At 31.8% G+C, this 23,756-nt stretch overlaps 4 protein-coding genes and 1 pseudogene across 4 annotated transcripts; 1 reads left to right on the forward strand and 4 right to left on the reverse strand.

The window, feature by feature from the left end:
- Positions 1-297: 297 nt before the first annotated feature.
- Positions 298-1,297, forward strand: LOC111910254 (thionin-like protein 2). The gene is made up of 2 exons (XM_023906058.3): positions 298-690; positions 990-1,297. Exons 1-2 carry the CDS (start codon positions 369-371, stop codon positions 1,064-1,066), a joined length of 399 nt encoding a protein of 132 aa, XP_023761826.1. The 5' UTR covers positions 298-368; the 3' UTR covers positions 1,067-1,297.
- Positions 1,298-2,971: 1,674 nt separating this feature from the next.
- LOC111910255 (nuclear pore complex protein NUP50A) lies at positions 2,972-5,045 on the reverse strand. The gene is made up of 2 exons (XM_023906059.2): positions 4,911-5,045; positions 2,972-4,256 (listed from the first exon to the last, which is right to left on the reverse strand). Exon 2 carries the CDS (start codon positions 4,196-4,198, stop codon positions 3,140-3,142), a length of 1,059 nt encoding a protein of 352 aa, XP_023761827.1. The 5' UTR covers positions 4,199-4,256; positions 4,911-5,045; the 3' UTR covers positions 2,972-3,139.
- A 1,546-nt stretch (positions 5,046-6,591) lies between these two features.
- On the reverse strand, positions 6,592-9,442 carry LOC128126036 (probable serine/threonine-protein kinase WNK11). Its single transcript, XM_052763734.1, has 3 exons — positions 9,342-9,442; positions 6,720-7,077; positions 6,592-6,627 (listed from the first exon to the last, which is right to left on the reverse strand). Exons 1-3 carry the CDS (start codon positions 9,440-9,442, stop codon positions 6,592-6,594), a joined length of 495 nt encoding a protein of 164 aa, XP_052619694.1.
- Positions 9,443-9,745: 303 nt separating this feature from the next.
- LOC111910256 (coatomer subunit beta'-2) lies at positions 9,746-16,635 on the reverse strand. Its single transcript, XM_023906060.3, has 24 exons — positions 16,397-16,635; positions 16,224-16,244; positions 16,081-16,142; positions 15,823-15,877; positions 15,364-15,400; positions 14,941-15,266; positions 14,716-14,847; positions 14,489-14,637; positions 14,341-14,409; positions 14,091-14,241; positions 13,914-13,979; positions 13,592-13,780; positions 13,339-13,479; positions 13,142-13,216; positions 12,591-12,767; positions 12,429-12,520; positions 12,238-12,354; positions 12,028-12,142; positions 11,439-11,510; positions 11,155-11,351; positions 10,954-11,047; positions 10,763-10,869; positions 10,529-10,658; positions 9,746-10,146 (listed from the first exon to the last, which is right to left on the reverse strand). Exons 1-24 carry the CDS (start codon positions 16,397-16,399, stop codon positions 10,018-10,020), a joined length of 2,706 nt encoding a protein of 901 aa, XP_023761828.1. The 5' UTR covers positions 16,400-16,635; the 3' UTR covers positions 9,746-10,017.
- Positions 16,636-17,695: 1,060 nt separating this feature from the next.
- LOC128126037 (uncharacterized) lies at positions 17,696-23,508 on the reverse strand (annotated as a pseudogene).
- Between the last annotated feature and the right edge of the window lie 248 nt (positions 23,509-23,756).

Genomic DNA, 23,756 nt, shown 5'->3' on the forward strand with positions numbered 1-23,756 from the left:
AGCAAATGATCATATATGTTGATCAGCCAAATATATATAATTACTTGTTGCTATTTTTTTATCTTTAAGTTCACCCGTGAACATGTGTAGACTTTCTATGTGAAAAATTAATTGTAATGTTATTTTTATTGATTAATTATTATATATACCTATGTTATTTTTCTATATACAAGTGATACACCACTGTTTTTAACCATCACATTCAGAGAAAAAAACAAAATGGTTTCACATGCACTAAAAGTCTTTTATATATATACATAATTTGATTATCCAAACTGGATAACTTTACTCTCTCTCTCTCTATATATATATAGACAGATGGCCCATGTGAGCTTAAGAGGAAAAGTGGAAAACTAAAGTGTGTGAAAATGGAGATGAAGGGGTTATATTTATTGAAGCTTGTGGTGGTGATGGCGATGGTGTTGGGTGGTTGTAGGGGTGATGTGAACTCCTTCAGAGACTGCTACGGCAAATGCTTCATTTTCTGTATGATCGAACCCGACAAAAGCCTCTGCACATGCACCACCCAATGCCTTAAAGAATGCATCTTTCCATCTCTTCCTCCTAAAACAACCACCAATTCCATGTCCACTATTCATCATCATCATCCACATGCACAAAACCTTGCTTACTGCAAGCTTGGCTGTGCCACTTCCCTATGTTCTAACTTCAGCAAACCAAACAATCCAGGTATATATCCACTATACACATATACATTTGTATATATGTGTAAAAATCTTGAGATTTTATATATGGCCTATGTGATTTCTTTTCACTTACATATATAGATGTTTTGATCATCAATGATCACTCTAGCACGGAGAGTGGACTATTGAATATACATACACATATATGAATGTATCATTTTTGGAATAATCTAAGTAGACAAAAGGCATAAATATACATATATTCTCATTTATTTGTCCCCTTGACATTATTTTAAAAGGTGAAATTACATATGTACTCGTGTTACATTTTTTTTTCTACAGATGGGAAGAATGTGGAGAGCTGTGTGGGGTCATGTTCAGACAAGTGCACTATGAGTTACTCATCTTCACCACCTTGAAAAACACTGTTTTGAACTACAGTTGATTCTTATTTTTTTTAATGTATTATTTTGTTTTCATTCCTTTTAATGTATGAAAAAGGATTACCCGGGTGATTGTATAAGTCATTATTGTTGTATTGTTTTGTATTTGAGGAGTCAACTTTGAGATTTTATTTGCAATGAGATTGTACACGTCCATGTTAGATGGATAAATTTAAATTTAATTTGATCATGTTCATTGTTAAGGGATTTTGGATGTATGTTTTGAATGCGATTGTGATTATGTAGTACGATAATTAATAAACTAAATCATATATAATCTATGATAAGATAAGCTATATTATATAACTTGGATGCTTTTTTTTTTTTCATTTTAAAGTTGAAATAATCAAAACATATATATGATGTAATCTTGTCTTTATTTGACCCGTGAACTTGGGTGCGTGCTGTGCTGCCCGTGAAAGACAAATGATAGCATGCGAGGAAACCTAGAAGTCCATAAAACACACGGACCAAGATTCTATTTTTATACAATAAAAAGGGCTGGAAATATAGACTCATCGGACAAGAACAAATTAACCAAAACAAAAACACTCAAAATAATGGAACCGGACCAATCTAAACCAGACGAACCTTCATACAAATTTGGCATCTTTTTTTTTTTTTTTTTTTTTTTTTGTAAAAAAAAATCTGAAACGACATTTCAAGTATAAAAAGTAAGTTGTAGGAAAAAATTGGTTCTTTGGTTATATAGTTGAGTCGAATCTGGTTGTTTGGTTTTGTGAGAGTCTAAATCCAATTTTGCACACCCCTAGCAAATGAGCCTCAATAGACTCAAAAGTGTGGGGCTTTAATCGAAGTTGATTCAGGAACTTAATAAGTCTTCTTAATGCAAGCCATGTCAATCTCAACCATGTCGAAGAATGATTAAAGCTAGAGATATGAGATATCAATCTCAACAATGTCCAACAAAACACCCTCGATTTAGAAACATCAATTATAAATACCTTTATAAAACAAGTGATTCAAATAGAATGTCTCGACTTAATTGAGAGACACATACATGAGACTTTCCATATTAACTTTTTTACCACTTCAATCGACAAATTAGGATGTAATCTTGGGCATTCAACGGTTAGCTTCATTAGGACCAATGCAAGTCAATTGGCAAACCTAAGTGATGACGTTTGAACGGGAATGTGCTCATTTTTCATTAGGGAGATCACTGGTATCTTTAAAAGCTATGTTTAAAACATTTAAACAAGGACAATGAGTGTTTATTGAATTAGGATGTTTCAAAGTACTTAGGGTGGGTGTCATAAAATCGAAACTAAATAACTCACACTCACCCGAAATCAAATAATGTTTGAATTATTTGGTTTGGGTTTTCAATTTTTGGATAATTCAATTGGTTAGCCGAATATGGATAGTCTTATTCGGATCATTTTCCCCTTATTTGGCTATTCTTTTTTTTCTTTTTTTTTGATACACAAACTTGTGTTTTATTTCAGTTTAACTGATCATTTTCTGGACTAAATAACAAGTCCAACATGACTGTTTGCAACTTTACATTGTGTCCAAAATAAAGTCATTGAAGTGAATCGGTAAATTTTACCAAAATGTAAACTAGTATATTACTTAATAAAATAGCATTTGAGATTATTACCAAGTAGATAATTTTTATAATGCAAAGAAACGTATGATAAACCAAAAGCTATATTTGTTTCCTACTTTGTGAATGAAAAACAAAATCGATTAGACTGAACCTTATTTGATTTGATAGTAATATTCAGGGATCATACTCAAGGATAAAAAGGCTCATGTTAGCATGGAAATACAAGATAACAGACACAATTAGCATTCGATGCTGGATGAATTTAGGAATTGGAAAAGCTCCTGTTAGCATATGCGAGAAGCCCACTATGAATAGCAACAGATTGGATAGAAATGGGATCATAGGATATAATGTTTACATAAAGAAAAATAACTCCTAAAATCTGTTTTCATTAATTCAACACCTCATATGATATGGCCTTGAAAACAAAAAGGCAAGCAGATAGATACCTGAGAGATGAAAATGGCATTCATTGTTCATGGAGAATTTTCAGGGGTCTTCAAAGATGAAACAGCTGTTGTTGTATCTGTATTGCCTTTGTGTTGTGTAACCATAGCACGAAACTCATCAACAATGGAAGAATCTTTAAACTTCAAAGCAAAAGTTGAAAGGCTATCTTTCCCTTCTTCACCTGTACTATTCAAACAAGCAAATGTGATCCCTTTCTTTTCCATATTTGTCAGTTTCATATCAGGAAAGATACTCGCATTCAATATCAATCTGTAATTCCCTCTAGCTCTCATCACAAGTCTGGCTTTCCCAATTCCACTTCTTGAAACATTCACTTTCAATTCCCCTTTCCCACGTTCTTTCCACCCTCCATCAAGAAACTCAAACAGCACAGAATCTGCTGTGAAAACAGCTCTTTCATTCTCCTCACCTGTTTCCACGTGTACTTCTTGCATGGATTTGTTTCCCTCGCTTTTCTCAATTCCATTGCTACCAAAAGAAGGGAAACTTGGATTCTCACTTTTTGTAATTGAACCAAATGAAAATGATGAACTTGAAAACCCTGTTCCTACAAGCCCAGTGAAGGCATTTTGGCTACTTGAAAGGTGTTGGAATGAGCTAAAGCTGGTGCTTTTTTCATCATTTTCAACTTTGTTGCTTTCAGTTTCAGTCTCTTTTTTCGCCTCACATTCAGCCTCCTCTTTTTGGATTTCAGGTTGTTGATCAGCACCATCTTCTTGATTTTCAGTTTCTTTTTTTGCATTATCTTGAGATTCTATTTCCACCGCTTCTGAAGCTGTCTTTTCAGTTTCTTGAACATTAGTGAGTGTAACAGGAGTGGGATCTGTAGGGGGTATTAATTGGATTGATGCAAAAGGATTAGATGAAGGTGCAGATGGTGTTTTTCTGCGGACTTTTACAATTCTTCTATTGGCTAGTACTTCTTCACTAGCTTTCTTGAATGTGCCTGGTTCTTGATCAAGAATATCATCTTCTTCATCATCAAGACCAGGGTTATCTCTTGATAATTCTCTTCCAGCAGCTCTTTTCTTGGATGGTGGAAGTGTGTTTTCTGTGTCCCCCATCACAGAATATTCAAATCCAACAGTGCTATTCACAGGCTGGAGATAAAAGAATTATATTCTGCATGATTTAAAGAAGAAAAGAAAAACAGTTGTATATTAGGATTTCTAATGATGTGAATAATTATGTAAATTGCATACAGATAGAAGAAAAGGTTCTGGTATCTCAAGATGAACTAGAGAACACTAGTACAGAAACAGAAACACAAATTATGTAGCTCCATAGTATATTTATTATATAAACTTGAATAAACAACCATATTAGACTATTAGTAATGTTAAGAACGAGTTATCCACACGATAAAGCTACTGAAACCTTCAGCAAGATATCCAAAAATGGCTACTTATCTACCCCCCAGTGCTTCACAAAACTTCTTTTGCACCTTTTAATGTAATTGAACATTGAAACATACTACGGCATCGTATCCTCATTCTTCAAAGACAAATTTAAGGAAAGCAAAGAAATTAGGGATTTTAACCTAATCTTACTCAGTTTTCTACTCTTCCAGGAAGATATTAAGTAAATTAACAAGACAATCGAAGAATATAGCATCACAACTAGTAGCAACGAGACGGGCAACTACGAACATTGCCACGATTAAAAGAATAACAACAAGAATCGTAACAAAGTTCAGCAGAAACTTAAAATCAATCTATTGGCAACAAATCCACGTCCAACGATTACTACAACAAGGAGGAAGACGATAATTTTTACCTTGAAAGTGGTCCGATGTGGAGCTTCTATGCTTATTTTTGCCGTTGTTTCAAGTGTGTGCGGAAGCTTGTGTTTATATACATGAACCCTAGGCTAAGGAGTAGAATTGGTTAAGACATATCAAATTAGATAGGGAATAATACACCTGGCACCCTGCTTTTAGGCCGATTACCAATTTAGTAAATGTAATTTTCGTTCATTTTTAAAGAGTTATTTTTAATTAAATAATTAACTTTATTTAAAAAGATAATCACAAGAATACAAGATTAATATTTTTTGGGTTGTTTATACAAAATAACCATTAATTTTGTATGGTAAATAGTCGTATTACTTTTTAAATGATCTCATAATAAAATAAGAATTGAAAATTACACTGGTATATATAAATTTAAAATAATAATATAACTGGATACTACTAATGTTGTATAGATTGAGATTTTACCTGGTACCATTTTTAGCTTTGTAAGTTTGCGGTCTTAAAATCAATTGAGATTATAAGCTAGTTTATCAAAAATATCATAATATAAATTTAAAAAAAAAAAAGCATGATAATTATAAGCCAAAACGAAAAAGTTAGTTCAAAGAAAATTTTGTAAAACATGAGGGTTTTTTTGGGAAAAAAAGCTCAAGTTTTTCTGATTTTTTTTTGTCTAAAACTGAAAGATTATCAGTTAGCTTGTTAAAATGGTCAAATCGAAAAATAAAGGTCTTTTTCATAAAATAAAAAGTTGAAGTTTAATACATTAAAAAGAAATCCAAAATATAAAGTTTTTTATGTTAATACCCTCCATATGGATGGCTTGGAATGATCATTTAGAAACACTTTAAAATTGGTTTTAGAACCATTTTAGTAAATAAATTGTGTAAAAGTCTCGTAACTTCAAATGTTTTAAGAAGTATACGAACACATAACAATCAATAGAAGAGATATTGTAAAGTGTATAACTATTTCAAACATGTTTACATAAAAATCTTCTAATAAGGTACTGTTTGATACATGGACTGGATATAACAGAACCGAATAGAACTGGACTTTGCATGGACTGGATATAGCAGAACCGAATAGAACTGGACTGGACTAAACTTGACTTGACTAAACTGAATTAATAATATTATTTGTCCAACGTTTGGCTTGAATAGTACAAGGCAGCACAATACATTAAAATTACAAAATTATATATATATATATATATATATATATATATATATATATATATATATATATATATATATATATATATAGGGTTAGGTTATTTTGTTTTTACTAACTATTGTGTGTCAGAATGCACAGATCTGGACCATCGGATGGAATATAATCAAATGTCATGATTTGAGGGTCTATGGTAGTAGAATAGGATAGCATGTACCATATAATCACACAAATTTCAGCATAAGGACATTTTAGTCAATTAACCTATATTAAAAAAGGAAATTTTCGGATTTTTAGGGATGATTAATTCCTTTATTTTTTAAAAATCTGAATATTTCAAATTAATTCAAAGAATAAGGAACAAAGTGAATTAAAAACATTAATGATTTTTAACTATTTTTTCATTGAGGCATTTTATCGAACACATGGAGACCATGACAGAATGTTGTTTCAAGAAATTACCTGTGATCAGATTAAGCGTATCATGCAAGCTAGCACCAAGTTCCTTTGGCATGGCTTCTAACAAGGGTATCAATGGACGAAACTGTGACCCATTGAAACATGTAGCTGCAAAGGAAACAGACACTGTTAACCGTATATGTTAATGGTGGAAAAAAGAAAATTTTGATCAGTTGAAACACACACACACACACACACACCTGAGATAAAGTTCTCATTTCATATTTCACTCTCAAAATCTGTCTTGACCAATTCTTCAATGTCTTCAATGAAACCCGTCTGCGTTTCTTCCTGTAATCCCTTAAATTACCTGAAGCACATGCCTCTGTGATGAAGTTCAAGGTGCTGGTTTTAGTATCCCTCCAGAAACTGTAAAGAACAATGATGTTTTCATTCTCTAATGTCTGTAACAATTTGATTTCTGAAAAGAGTCTCTTGAGAACAAATGGATCTCCACCGAAGCTTCTTAGTTTTACTTGGTTCCATGCCACATCCCTTCCTTCTTCTTGATCAAATCCCCTGTACACCTTCTTCACTGCACCAGCGCCTAACAGATCACTGTATCTCCCAAATTCAATCGAAAGTTAATGAGTACAAAATTCAATCGAAACATCGAAATTGTAAGACCGAATTGAGATAACGAAGAGTGTAAATTAGGAAAAGTGAACCTGAAACGTGAACCTGACCGCCAACCTCCTCCGCCTGCAACTGTCGGCGCTTCTCAGGTTTTGCGAGTGAAATCACGGCGGCGATTGCTGCGACCGAGCCGCCTCCGATGACTGCCAGTGTTGTTTCGTCAAATGTGTCGGCTCCTAGTGCGGGTACAGTTAGGGTTCTTCGATTGTTTAGTTTGTAGGATTTAAGATTAGGATTGGATAATTGTGTGGTGGTGAAAGAGACATTGTGGGAGTCCGATGAGAGCGTAGGATCCTAGCTTCTTGTGGTGTAGGGTTTTAATAGGTAAATAAAAATTGATCCCTTAAATAAAGGGATATCAGTTGTTAATTTTGGATATTCATTAATACATATATGTAATATTACTAATTTACCCTTATTTAATTAATTAATTAATTAATTATTTGCTAATTTCTTATTGGTGCATTTAGACACACAATATTTGCTAAAAACATTTGAACCTATCTCTCTCTCTTTCTCTCTCTCTCTCTGTATATATATATATATATATATATATATATATATATATATATATATATATATATATATATATATATATAAAGCATTAGACATATAGATACATCCACCTCTTTTATCTTCTTCCACCATAAGATTTCATTGCTCTTCGACCATGGCCTCTCAAACAACCAAATATCATAATATAGTATTATAATGATTAGAATTGTAATCTCTGATTTAAAACAATCAGTTATACAATTGTAATTTAAGAGTAATTTTCACCAATCACTTCCAAGTCCAAGTCGGTGTAAATTGCAAGATATTACATTTATTATATATAAATTAGCTTACAACATCTCTTTTCTTGTCAAATGTTCGAAACAAAAAAACCATGGTAAAAAAATTTTGTGAATAGAAATCGATCACGACGTGGTGCTACCATGATATTAATTTCAAAATATTATATATCTTACTTCTTCTTAATATGAACTTATCAGTGATATTAATTTCGAATAATACTTGTGAATCGTTGTTATATGAATTGTTGATGGAGACATAAATAGAAGATTATGCAAAATGTGTTTATGTCGTTATAAGTCATGTTCCATTTTGTTCCACCCTTTTGGATGGGACTAAAATTTTATCATTTAGTCTCATTGACTTGGTCAATAACTTATTTTAGTTCTGTCTCATTCACACCAAACGCCTTCTAAAAAAATCTTGTTTAGTTCCGCCCACCAAACACTACCTAAATGTTGTCAAGTTCTTCGATCTCTAAATCTACTAAATCAGCTAATAACCTGAGCACACGGCAAAAAAAAGAACATGGGGTTTGGGGAGCATAATAAGTAAATGTGAGGATTGGACCTTTCTAAAATAATATGTAAAAGGAACACAAATCAAACATAATAACATATAATATCCAACCCAATTTTCTTTTCTCAAAATCTTCAAACTCAAAATTTGGAGAAAAACATTACATAGATAATAATATATTCTTATTCTTATAACATTATAAACTTCAATAATTTCCTTAGTTTTTCTTTAGGTATTCCTTTTTACCTAAAGGGGTTGATGGTTAGATGATGGTTGGTTGGTTATTTGGACGGAATTATAATTTTTCTGTAAATATAATAATAATAACTATGGTATAAAATTCAAACCAATCAGATTCTAATTCAAACAATAATGTGTAGCATTAACAAGTTAATCAATTAGTATACTTAGAAATCATATAAAAAAGATGCAATTGCTAACTTGGTAAATCAAATGCTTATTCAAAAAGATTAGGTTATATGAGTCTAGAGGTGGCAAAAATTGACACGACACGAAACCCGACGCGAACCCGACACAAAATAAACGGGTTTGGGTAAGATATTTCAACCTGTTTAAATAAACGGGTTGACACGAAAATTAAATGGGTAAGGTTAGGTTTGAGAATTTCAACTCAAATATGACTCGAAAATGATCCGTGTATTTATATGCAAGTATTTTGGATTATTTAAATAAACTAGAAAGATTCAAAATCAAAACCATAAGTAAAAGATAGCCTTCAAATTGAATTGTTTTATAATGTTGAAATGACTTAGCCGTCTAGATCAAGACTTCATTTCAATTTTTCCATTCTCTCCCAAACTACCCGGTCTCTTTCACCACTATTTCAATTTTTTCATTCTCTCCCAAATTACCCAGTCTCTTTCACCACTATCGCATCCTCATGACCTTTGTCATCCGCCTCCCCCGACTCCCATTTTTTTAATTTTGTCATCTGAACTTGATATGACTTCATTTTTTTGCCTCAAACTATTAGTTTTTCCTTTCCGCCTACCCAACTCCTACTCTTCCAACATGATCAATCTTTTAACCTCACATGACACGACATATTTCGAGATATAGCCCTAACCTGAAACCCGACACGAAAATAAACGGGATGACACAACACGACACGTTAATTAAATGAGTTAGGTTAAGATCAAGCACTTTCAACCCGTTTAGTGTTTCGACACGACACGATTGTCACCTCTATATGAGTCCACCAAAAAAAGATTTACCTTAGATAAAAACAATAGGATATCCTGAGCAAATACAACTGTTGAATGCATGAAGAAATCATTATTTGCTTTGTATCTAACCATTTTAGCTCTTACAAAAAGAAGCCTAGCAAACCCAGACAACAAACACACTACAATGAGATGAAACAAAAAAAAACTATATGACTGTTGGTTGTTTCTCAATTCCCACACCTATAAAGTATAAAATGTGTCTACAAATCACAATAAAAATGGCTTCAAAAAAGAATATATCGATTGATAAAACATCTACCAACTCTTTGTCAAAAAAAAAAGGGCTCACTCACTCACTCGCTCACTCTTTGTCTTGGTCTTGGTCTTGGTCAGCATCGTTTCCATTAACAAGTACAGCACCATCTGTAGAATCATTATCCATGCCCACACCACCTTCTTCACCATCAACAAATTCATCCTCCGTTCCATTCTGAAATGAATTTTTATATTATATTATATATATGTAAATACAAGCTATAGTATAATTTTATATGGTTTTTAATATCATATGTAAATAGTAAATGCGAGATATAGTTTTAACACTTCATAGTTATAGAAGTATTAATTACAGAGAACTAAAACAACGAACATGAAAAAAGAGATAAAATAAGATTATAAATAGAAAAATACTTTCTAGCAAATTTTAGAAATTTTAATTAAAATCATTCATAAAAAAGATTTTGTCATTAAAAGAAATATATATATTACAATGGAATGAACAATTCCAGTCACCCACCAATTCCGTAGTATCAAGAAGTCGCAATTACATAGATCTCTTCATGGAAATATGAAGAAGAAGAAAGAAAACGTACCTCATGATCTAAGCCTCCATTTTCCAATGGTTCATCAACATCCAATTGCATGTTTTTAAAAGTCTCCACTAGATTCATATGTGATCTATCAACATAGTTCACATACTCCACTGCTGGAGGATAACTACCCCTACACAACAACATTATTATGATTATTTATAAAAAAAAAAAAAGAAACACATTTAAACTTAAATCCATTATAATATATAATGTAAGAAGAAAAACAAATGAAACCTTGTCTCTGCAGCCTTTTCTTCGACCTCAAGTGCAATTTGCCAGTCCTCAAACATATTCGGGTACTCTTGAGGATCCGCTAAAGATTCTGCAGCTTTCTGGTTAACCTGTTTGAATTTTGATATATATAAATATATTCTAATTCTAATCAAACAATAAATATGAAAAGGTAGTGGAATTCCGAAATTAACCTTGTTAAGGTCTTTTCTCCAAAGGGCGACTATCTCTGAAACCTTGCTGGGAAGATAAGATCGTGCCATCAGAGCAGCTTCAGGTATCCGATTGCTGGAAGGACAGTAATATTTCAGAAATTGAATTTTTATAAATGTTAAATGTGTTTTATTTTATATTATAAAATGGGATGGGATGGGATGATTAATTTAAGGGTTCACCTGTCAATTAACAGCTGTAAACAGTCTTCTAATTTGCCCAACATAAAGAGACAAGCGAATGCAACGTTGTTTTTTCCGTTTTCTTTAGCAAGAGATGCAAGTTTTGAAATCTCTTCAGCATCTCCTAAAGAAGAGTAAAGAAGTAATAAACCACTCAAATCGTTTGCATGTTTCAAACAATCCTCTGCCATGTCCAACTGCATTCCAATCATAACAATTTGTTAAAACAAATAATAATAATAATAATAATTGAAAAATAATTCAATTTTTGAAACGAAAAATACCAATCCAGCAGACATGGCTAATTCACCCAATTGCTTCCATTTTGACTCGCTCTCTACTACTAGTGCAATGTCCTGCATGAATCAAGAAAAAGTTAAATCATTAAGTATACATATTAGCTCTTGATATTTGATAACTAGTCAAACGGAATGGAGTTCAGTCATAGAAATTAAATAATTTGTCAGGAGAATTGAAAATTTGAAGGAATCATAATCTGTTAAGTCTTTGGTTGGCAAAAAATGGAATGGCAAATACATATATAAGTAAATTTTTATTTTTATTTTTATTTATTTCAGTGTTCATATAATGAGGAATTAAAAAATGTTATTTATATAAACAAATTTTTTGTTTTTATTTATTTTAATATTATATAACAAGGGTATTTTAGTCTTTTAACGAAAAATAAATAAATAAACGGAATTGAATTCCTTCCACCCTCCTAATGAAATCCAGCAAACATAGAAATTGTAGGACTCCAACGGAATTGAATTGCCTCTATTTAGCAACCAAACATGCCATGGAATGGAATCTCAAATAAATTCCAATTCCATTAATGCCCTTAGTTTTTAATTAAAGAGCTATGTATATTACCTTGGCAATGTCAAGTTTACCAAGCTGAATGGCCAACTCAAATCTATAATCAGGGTCTGTAGCAACTTCCAAGGCCTCTTCAACCTTGCCCCGTGACTCCAGAAAATGAGCAACACTATTGAAGAAAACAACCAGAATTTGTTTATAAAAAATATATATATACTTAAGATATAAATTTTGGTAATAACAATATAATATATGAAACTCTACCTATTATAATGCTCCTTTGGGATTGAGGGTAAAACTCCATTAGCTCGTTCTATGTCTCCACGCATCACAAGTGTCTTGTACTCGATTAACGTCAGAAGCAAAGTGTATCCAACGACACTAAAATTTTAAAAAAAAAAAATAGCATAAATGTTGATTACAATTGTTTATTTAAGATTATTATACCCACTCACTTGAATTCTTTGTCAATGAGATAAACCCTGCTCTGATTAGCAAGATACCCAAGAAGATACATAGGTCGATCCAAATGGAACATTGTGTTAACCTGAAACAAATGTCACATTAAATAATTTTAAATAAATATAAAAAAGTGTAGGTTGCTATTATAATACTACCTCGCCACCAACACAATAGTTGAGTCTCCATGAAGCATTAGTGTATATAAAACAGTCTCCAACCCATAATCCAGTTCTAACTTTTTCATTTACTTCAAATAGAAGTTCAAAGGAATCTTCAATTCCTTGATCATCTACAGGTCTTCCACTATCCAGATGTGCTGATACTACATCACGCTGCAACATAACAAAATTTATTTATTAATCACATTTGACAAAACCGTTTTCTCCCATTAATCGGTTTTGAAAACAATAAAATACAGAAAAGCAAAACCAACTTTCAATTTTGACCAATTTAGCCACTGAACTACTGTTATGCTTATTATAATAATAGTTTGATGGCTAAATCAATATTGTAAAAGTACATTGTGTTTTGCTGTATTTTACCTTGATATAAACCCGGGTAACCAGCAAAATGTTTTTTTTAAGTATTTAACGGTCTAATTACTATAGAAAATAGTCAAATGGCTAAATTGATATAATGGTTTTCTGTATATTGCCCTTTGCACAAATGTAAATGGAGAAAAAATGATAAAGATTAAGGATCTTACATTATATTTTAGCACGTAGAATAATGAATCACTGGAAATTGCCACCAAATCACCACTATCAGCCCAGTATAGGTTCTAAAAATGAAGAAAGAAAAACAAAAACAATGTTGTTTCATACACTTAAGTGGAAGTGGTAACAAAAAAAAGTGATATGGTAACAACATAAGCAAAATAAAGATAAGGGTAACAATTATTACTTTGACATTAACATCAATCCGTTGAATCAATCTGCACTCAGACCAATCATAAAAACATATAAAATCATTTGAGCACATTGCCAGCAAAGATCCTCCATATATTCGCTCAGCTGAAAATGTCGGCCTGATACTCTTCTTTTCCTGATTAATAAGACCATCCAAAAGAATTTAAAAAAAAAAAATGAATAGAAATGCAAGAAGAGGGGCAATTTCGTCATTGATCAAAAGCATTAGGTCCAGGGAGTGCACAAACCTGGAAAGATTTGTTAAAAATCTTGATTTTAGATGTGCTCTCTCTAACAGCATACTCACCATCTGTTGACCAAACAAATTCCAAAGCAGAACCAAAGGATCTATTTCTCCATGCTAAAGCTGTATATATAATGTATTCACCATCACCACATACAACCACAAACCTCCCATTTGGATTGTGCTTCAAGCTCTGAATCAAAAAAAAAAAAAAAACAACAACAATGACATAATCAACACGATTACAAACCTCTTGTCACCATATCTGATATTAGGGTTTTAGGAAGAAGAAAAAAAGGCTATATGAGGAAACAAGTATAACTTACTTGTGGGTAGAGATCACATGTTCCCAACTCTTTAACTCCTAAAGGTAACCTCTCTCCATCAGAAACCTGAGAAGCAAAGCAAAGAGGGTAAAAAAGTCATTTCACAGAAGAAAAAAAAAATAACAGAAAAGGAATTATTATTTTTCCATGTCTTTGTAGGACAAAAAAAGCCCACACCTCATGATCAGCACCCACGCTTTTGATGTTAACAGTCTGGATCTCATTATGCTTAGACCATATAATTTTTCCACTATTGTCCATGCTAACTACAGGCTCCTCACGACCAATTTTCACCATTATGGTTCCTTCATCATATCCAATAACAACCCTGTATAGTAGATCAATCTTATGATAAGAAACTTGAATATGTCTTATATGCAAACACTAGTGCTAAAAATGCGAATGTGTAGTTAGAAAGCATACTTACCTTCGTGAACCTTTCATGCACCCAACAGCCCAGACCCTTTCAAGTCCATAATTCAATGTGTTCTCTAGTCTGCACCAGAAAAAAAAATGGGGAATAAGGGGCAACCATGTCATTTGTAACCCTCAAGCATTAATAAGAACTTAGTTACCTATAAGTGGTGGAGTGCCATATACGTACAGTACCATCCTCAGAACCTGTAATAATTATTGGGAGTTCAGGATGGAAGCATACAGCAGAAACATTGTGTGTGTGACCTTCTAAAGTCTGGACACAACTTTTGGTTTGATAATCCCACACCTGTTTCAAAACTTTATTAGCATAGCCATACATACAGATTGGAAAAGAACATAAAGATTATAATTTATAAGCACAAACCTTAGCAGTGTGATCATCTGATCCAGTAATTAGATAAGGTTTATCGCCCCCAGTAAAATAATCCACACAATTCACTCCTTTGAGATGTGCATCAAGTGTGAAGTTAGGATCAGGTGAGCCAAGATTCCAAATCTAGAACAAGAAATAAATAAAGAGGCAATGACATCAGCATTGCTGAAAAGACATTTTTGGATGATGGATTAATGTAAGAACTCTTGAAATTACCTTTATGGTACGATCAAGGGATGCACTTGCAAAAGTGTTGGTGTCTTTTGGATTGATTGTCACTTGCATCACATAATGGGAATGGCCCTCAAAAATTTGAGTACAAAGCCAGTTCTTTTCCCAATCCCAAAGTTTTATAAGCATGTCATCAGATGATGATAATACATATGGGAGGGTGGGGTGAACAGCAACACATCTAATATAATCTGTATGTGCCTCATATACTTTGACTTTATCCATTGTATTGTAATTGTATACCCGGATATACATGTCATCTGCACCTGCAACAACCCACTGCTTGCGTGCTATGAACTTTGCTGATCTGACTGTGAAGAAATTATAAGCATCCAATATCAGATATAAGTTTCTGGGGTACAACCATGAATGGGAATAGATATTATAATAGAAATATCAATCACAAACCTGGTAACTCAGTAACCTCAAACGATTTTGCCATAGTCTACAACAACAAAGACCAAATAACTTTTGTTAGCTAAGATTCAGTATATATCTACCTATAATTATGTCTGTCATCAACAGTTTTGATTCTCATTCCTAATAAGTTTGTTAGCTAGGCTTCACTGTAAATCTAAATCGTGACATTCTATACCAGGCCATGGATTTAGCTACATATATACAATGGGTGAGGAAAAGTGGAAAACTATTCCAATTTATATTATAATGAAAATAATTTGAACCCATAATTGTGTGCTCCTCAATTGTATCCAACTGCATTTCTACACTACATGGATAGGAAGTATCATGGGATAAACATGAACTGATGAACATATGTATCTTTGAAGGTGCCTGATGATCTTCATTGCAGTATATCACTTTAACTAGACCTCACTCTTACTTTGAATCATTAGAATGGTTTCATACCTGAGACTGGTAATCCCATATGCAGACTGTTCCTGAATACAAACTTGTGAGAATCCTGTGAAGAGACAGAAGTAGACACGTCCATCAATAAATAAACATATAAACACTTCATCACAAATTCACATTGAGGCTCAAAGTTAAGCTATTAAAAATATAGAAGCCATAACCAAAAGGAGCAATGTCAGCCAATTTCAGAACAAGAAAAACAGTTACTAACATACATACTGGTATACTACTATATGACATGTGAATCGTTACCATGGTTCCGTAGGATGCAGGTCCACCGATTTTACTCTTTCTGATCTTTGAGCAAGCTTCCTCTGCACAAAAAATAAGTACTTATCATTATCGAACAAATGTTTAGCAATAATATCAACACAAATTGAAGTAACTAAAAGTACCTTGATATCGAGCCTGAGAGGCTGTCCCAGAGCGAAAAACAAACACCAACAATTGAAGTTCCAACATTAGTAATGTGATTGAACAATGATAAAATGTCAATTCATTAAAGATTCAAAACCGGATCTACACTATAACACCGAAAACGAGAATCAAGTAGAAATTGAAAGCTCACCATTGTTAGAAATCAGAATTAAGCCTTAAATCGATTATTAGCTCCTGAACCCTAAGATTCGAGTGAGCGATCCAACAAAACAACTCGAACTGAAAACGATTGAGCAACAATGAATATCCTTCCAAATTGAGCGATTTGATTGAGATCGAGAGGTTCCTTGTGCTTTTGTAACAGCGCCCCTGTGATTCGTGAGCGAGGGATTGATGAAAGGGGGTGGGGTTTGAAGATACAAAGAAATACAGTATAATTTTGTTTAGTTTTTGCTTTTTATTAAATGTTTAAAATGAAAATGATTTATTGCGTCATCTTTGGTTTGCACCACCGTTGCTTGATCGATCCAACCTGTCAACTTGTACGGCAAGGATCAAAATCTCCAAGTTAATATCTTTTACCTATCTCGGTCAAAATAAGGCCTAAATCACGATAAAACCTATATTAACCAGTTTTTTACAACCAATGTAAAGTAGTAGTCATTTTTGTTGATCCTATATATATATATATATATATATATATATATATATATATATATATATATATATATATATATATATATATATATATATATATATATATATATATATATATATATATATACTAGCTCTTTACCCGCGCAAAGCGACGGGCGACAAATAGTTTGTTTCGACAATTAATTTCTTTTCGATGGAGAATGATTATTTTCAATTCAATCATTAGTTTGTTTTATGAAACATGTCATATTAAAAATAAAGAAAATTCATGAAATGACCAAATTATAGGGTGTTGAGTATTTATTTGGATGAAAAAATATATGGTCAAAACCTTGGAAAATAAGATTTATAGGAGTTTATTTAAATTTTTTTATTGTTTTATTAATGATTAGTTGTAAAATTAGCTTAATGATTTGGACGTCTTAAAAAATATTATTATTTTATTCAATATATTTTTAGAAACAGTAGGATTTGTTTTATAAGATACTAAGGATATATATATATATATATATATATATATATATATATATATATATATATATATATATATATATATATATACTAGGTTATAACCCGTGGACACCACGGGATGGAAATTTAAAAATAATTAAATTAAATTATAATTATAAGTTAATTATTGAACAACGTTTTGTCTGTAATTTGATAGTGATATAATGATTGGTTGAAATTATGAAATGAGAATGGTTTAAATATGAAATCAGTAATATGTATTTATAGATATGTTATCAAGTTATCATTTTGTATCATGCAATATGAATTTAAATAAAACATTAACATAAGTTGATAGGAATAATAAATTTGTTAAATTTTTTTATAAATTTTTAAAAACTTCTTTATACACGACATTAGATGTTTTATTTGATAGTCTACCATGGTTATCTAAAATTAACAATTTTAATCCCTCTCTACTTTGAACTCTAGATAAAGCAACATACAATTGGCCATGTGTAAAAACAGGATCTTTGAGAAACAATCCAACCTTCGATAAAGACTGTCCTTGGCTCTTGTTAATTGTCATTGCAAAACATATAACCAATGGAAATTGTCTTCTTTGGAATTTGAACGGGATCTTGTTTTCAGTAGGAGTTAAAGACATTCTTGGAATGAAAGTCCGGTTTCCAATATTACTTCCAGATATGATAACCGCCTCGATAACTCGTTTACCCAAATATATGACCTGTAGTCTAGTGCCATTGCATAAGCCATTTTTCTGATCAATGTTTCTCAATAACATAATTGGAACACCGACTTTTAAAATTAGATTATGATTTGGCATACCTGAGATTTTAAGACCATTTAAAACATCAGGTGAGTATAAATTTGCATCAAACTGATCATGGACAAACTCAGATTGGCAGAGGCTATCTGAACTCAAATATTCTTTTTGCTCTCCTGGAATCAATTTTAGCAACCGATCATTTATTTCTTGGACAACTTCATTCTTGGGAGCAAGTATTGCTCTTTCTTGAAAATAACCCGCAATGTTGAAGTTTTCAAGAATGGAAGGATATACAAAATTGATTAATGAACCAATAGGATCACATGGATCATTAATGAGAATATCTTCTGGAATATCAACAATTGCTTCACCATCATTCGGACCACCAAGATTACCTTCTCCTATGTCCAAAAGCCAGTTTGAAAAACTCTTTATTCGATGATGAACATCAGATGAATCGCTTCCAACAGTTAACCTCATGTTTTTTGTTAAATTATGGACTTGGCATTGTTGCCATAAATACGAAGAACTTAAAGAAGCGTTAACAATGTTTTGTCTACTGCCACCCGGAACAACAGGTAGAATTTGTCTGAAATCACCTCCAAAAACAACCACTTTCCCTCCGAATGGAATATTTGAGTTTGTAGGATCGACAAATCTTAATATATCCTTTAAAGTTCGATCTAAAGCTTCGAATGCATGCTTGTGTACCATGGGTGCTTCATCCCAAATGATCAATGAGGCTTTTCTTACTAAACTCGCAAGATCACTCTTTGGATTTATTCTACAATACGAATCCTCGGTAAGATTTATGGGAATAATAAACTGAGAGTGTGCTGTCCTGCCTCCAGTTAATAATAATGAAGCAATCCCACTTGAAGCAACATTTAAAACAATCTCTCATTTGGATCTAATTGCTGCAGAAATTGTCTTCCATAGAAATGTCTTACCCGTTCCACCATAACCATAAATAAAGAATACACCTCCCTTATTATTTTTAACCTTAGCCATTATATCAAGAAAAATGTTGCGTTGCTCGTCGGTTAATGAATCAAAGAGGCGATCAAACTCATTCTTCAAATTTGGTATGTCATAATCTAGCTCCTCGGCTATCAAACGATTGTTTGAAGATGAAACCAAATCAGCATCTGGGTAAGGCATCCTTCTATAGTTCTTGAGACTGGAATTGTTTCGAAGTAAAATTTGTTCTATATCAAACAAAGTCAAGTTTTTAATTTGATCTTCGTTTAGTGATAAACCTGTACGAACAATACTATATTAGTAACAACAAATTAAAAAACAGATTAACTGGGACGTAAAATGTAATTTAGTGCATATTGGAAATTTATATGATATAATTTTATTAATAATTTAATAAACATATAATACCTGGAGACTTTAATCTCTTTTGTTGAGTATAAAGAATTCCATCTGACAGGTATTCCCATGTGTTTTCCCACACAATCTCTGGTTTACACAAACTGCTCGACAATAACATCGTAGCAAATAAGAAACGTAGATAAAAACCAGATCCATAAACACTTGCTTCCTTAATTGCTTCAATGTATTCTTTGTCATCATCCAAAAGGCCCAGATTATAGCATGCATCTTTAAAAGAAGAACATATTTCACCATTGGTTGTGCGAATTTCTTCGAAGGATTTTGGACCTTTCACTTTGTTTAAAAGAATTCTTAAAAAATATGTTTCGCCAAGCTTAGGTGAAACGGAGTGAATTCTACCAATAGAATGTCCAACTTTCCTTGGCTGCCAACTTAGAAGTTTAGGTTTCCAAACAAACTTGGTAGGAAATTCAACATATGTAAGCTTTCGTGCTTCTTTATTGATCTCATTACACTTCATCCAAGATATGAACATTGAAGAAGCAACTGAAGGTCGGTCAAGAACATCTTCAATATCATCGTCTGCCTCATATATAACTTGTTGTTGACCAGGCAAATGAAAAGGTAGTCTAATCACAGCAGGATACCTATAATGAACATCATATTTAAAAATCCGCCACGATGCTTCACATGCAGATATATATCTACAATCATAGTATTCTTTGATTTCATCCACTGCATCGTTCTTATCAGAATCATTATTGTTGTGCACCATAGCAAAAGTTGCTCTATCAGGACCCTTGTTTATATATTTAAATAAATATTTTATAGATGATCCTTGATTGCACCATTCAACATTGATGTGTGCCTGGTATCTTTTTAACAAATATTTGTTGTATGGAACAACATTTCTGTTATCTAACCGAACACCAGATTTTTCAACAAAATTTCCATCATTTCTTCTTCTATATAAGGGAAAACCATCTGGATCAACTGAAGTATGATTACAGAATTGCTTTTGAAAGTTTTTAGAACACTTTCCGTCTACCATGCATGGACAATTGAAATTTTCAGCTCCACATGGACCGTGAATCATGAACTCTTTGACAAGTGAATACAATTCCCGATCTTCATCAATATCTGGAATCTCAGCAGAAATAATTGGATCTATATATTCAACTGTCGGAAGCTTGTAGTCAGAATGCATAAACAGACATATATGACTATGAGGTAGACCTCTTTTTTGAAATTCAATTGTGTAAACCACTGCATGTAAAAATATACAAATAGGATAAAAGTTAGCAACTAAAGAATGTGTGTGTGTGTATGTATATATATATATATATATATATATATATATATATATATATATATATATATATATATATAATTTTAAATACCTGCTTGAACCATGCCAAAAATTTCATTTTCCCTTAAATCTTTAATAAATGCATCCAACTTAATCTTAAATAACCTACATAATATATCCGGTCTATCCTCTGGATGAAGTGGAGTGTCGTTAAGAAACCTTTGAACTTCTGGCCATTTTGGATTACACGTAAAGGTTATGAAAAAATCTGGATATCCAAACCATTTACATAACGACATGGCATCCAAATAGTTTTGCATCATATAACGTGCACCACCTATAAATGAAGAAGGTAAGATCACACGTTGCCCAACATTTGAAATATCTGTACTCCCAGATGCTTGGTGATTACGCAGATTGTCATATGACTCACATCTAAGAATTTTATGTTGCTTACGTATAAAATATAATCGCTCACTTTCAATCATGGTATAACTATCAACCAAAAATTGTTGGAACAACCTTTTAGCATTAAGAATTAGTGAGAAGGATTGATCTCTATCTTGAATTCTGTAAGCAAAAAATTCTCTCATTGTACATGTCGGGCGCTTGCTGTTACTTGAAGATGTTACACCTCTATGAAGGATGTCAACTCTATAACCATCATCGCCATATGGAAATAGTAATGGATACTGAAGAGCAAGGTAAGAAGGATGTAATTCACTGATACGCTTTAGTAATCCTGATGAAGTTTCAACAATGATGTCTCTTTTTTCAATTGAATCACAAATGTCACCAACAATTAAAGCGGCTATCTCAGAAGAAGTTGGTAAGTTATATGTCCTTCCATCTTGTTCTCTTTTTCCAATTAATCTTAACTTTAAATTAGCACCAGGATTTTCATGAAGATTATCTCTTACCATCCTATAAGACTTGACCAACGCATTGTTTGAATCTAACATAACTTTCAAAAATTCTATAATCTGGAGATCATATGATCTTGAAGTTGATGAAGAAGCGCGTGTTGTTCCACTGAAAATATTATGTAAATTATTTATTGTTAGTAAATAATCAAAAATGAATTTAAATGGTTTACTAAAGTTAATTGTAAAAATATACCCAATACTTGTCGATCTATTTGAAATTTCGTTATCCGTATCATATATGTATAACTGACAGAATTTTGGTGTACATCCACTTGAAGGCAGAAGACTTCCCATACTATGATAATTTTGACCGCTAATTCTAAATATGTATGGTGCGTTGCCGGTGTTGATAGTTGAATCAACTTTGCCTCCCATGGATGTAAATGAAAACATTGAATTGTAACGTCGAATGTTCTTCATAAAGTGCTTGCTTTTAGAATCTACTGAATGGTAAAGATTTTTGTAAGACGACGGTGCTTCTTTTAAGGGTGGTAGTTCAACTTTGCCGTAACCACAACATAACGAATAAGATGTATTCCTTTTTTTTTTGCCTCTAACTGATTCATCTGTCCATAGTTTTGCATGACAAATCTGACATACAACAATCTGGTCTCCATGATCCAAGTAATCTGTTGAATATCATATATAAATAAAAAAAAAATGATGAATATAATTAAAAATAAAAAAATGAAAGTATTAATTTTTCTATAATTATGATCACCTTTTGAAGTACCACGAAAAACATCTTCAATAATATGCTCATCATTAATTTCTTCATCTAATGTCAAGTCAATCATAGGTATAGGAGATATATGTGTAGTCTTCCTTTTTAATTGATGTTTTCCTCTTGGTAACTTGATTGATGAAGATTTTTGAATTATGGTTGAATGACCGGTGGATGTCATGCCAAGACCAAACACTGAATTATCATTGTTAATAGATAGCGGTGTTTGAATGTTGTTACTACAAATATAATTTCCTGGGAACATAAAAATACAAATTAGAATGTTAGGATTTGTTATAGACTACACAAATGTGAAACATATATTTAAGAATTTGTCTATATACAAATGCATACCATTTGAAATGTTAGATAGAGGATTTCTAACATTTATATTTGTAGCAGGAGAATGAATAGTTGTATGTTCATATACAAACGATTTGACCGAATTTATATTTTCCTTATCTGATCTACCGTTTCTGTAGTTATCTACAGAGAGTAAATGATGACGACGATTGTAGACATCTGTTATGTAATGAAAAAAATAGTTAGTAAGAAAAACAATAATAATAATTATTATAGAATAGAATAATTTTAATAATATATGAATTTGAAATAAATTATATAGCTAAAAAACAATTATAAAACAAACTAATAATAATACCGTTTTTTGACATGTAAGAAACATGTGTAATAGATGATTTTTGATGCGTAGAAGTGTTGGAATTTTTTTTGGATTTTTTATTATCCAAATACAACTTTCTAATTTTTCTCCTCTCTTTAGCATTTGTAGAATCTGTAGTGTTAATTGAACCTGTAAAATAATAGTATAAAATTTAACGACATTATTTATATAAAGTTAAATATATTAAGTTTTATAAAACTTTATATATATTAAACATAATTATGAACAACAGAATCAAAATAAATAAATAAAACATATTACATATGTAAAAAAGGTAAGAAAATTACCGTATTGGCTAAAATAAATACCATGTGCAATAGGTATAGGTTGAGAAGATTCTGCAGTATAGATTTTCTTGGATTTTTTATTATCCAAGTATAACTTTCGTTTTTTTCTTCTTTCTCTAGCGTATATGGCGTCCATGGTCTTGTTTGATAAAAATGAAAAATAATAAAGTAAAACGGAAAATCAATAATTTGATTGTTCGGGATGAATTTATATATTTAGTAATTAGATTATTTTTTTCTAAAATTGAATTACTATCAAATAGTTAATATATGATATTTCTAAATGATGTAAAGAAATTAGTCATAGTGGATAAATTAATAATTTAAAATTTTATATAATTTTTGTTTAATTTGACAGCGTAATATTATAAGATATTATAACAT

The sequence above is a fragment of the Lactuca sativa genome, chromosome 5, assembly GCF_002870075.4.
Source record: "Lactuca sativa cultivar Salinas chromosome 5, Lsat_Salinas_v11, whole genome shotgun sequence".
NCBI lineage: Eukaryota > Viridiplantae > Streptophyta > Magnoliopsida > Asterales > Asteraceae > Lactuca > Lactuca sativa.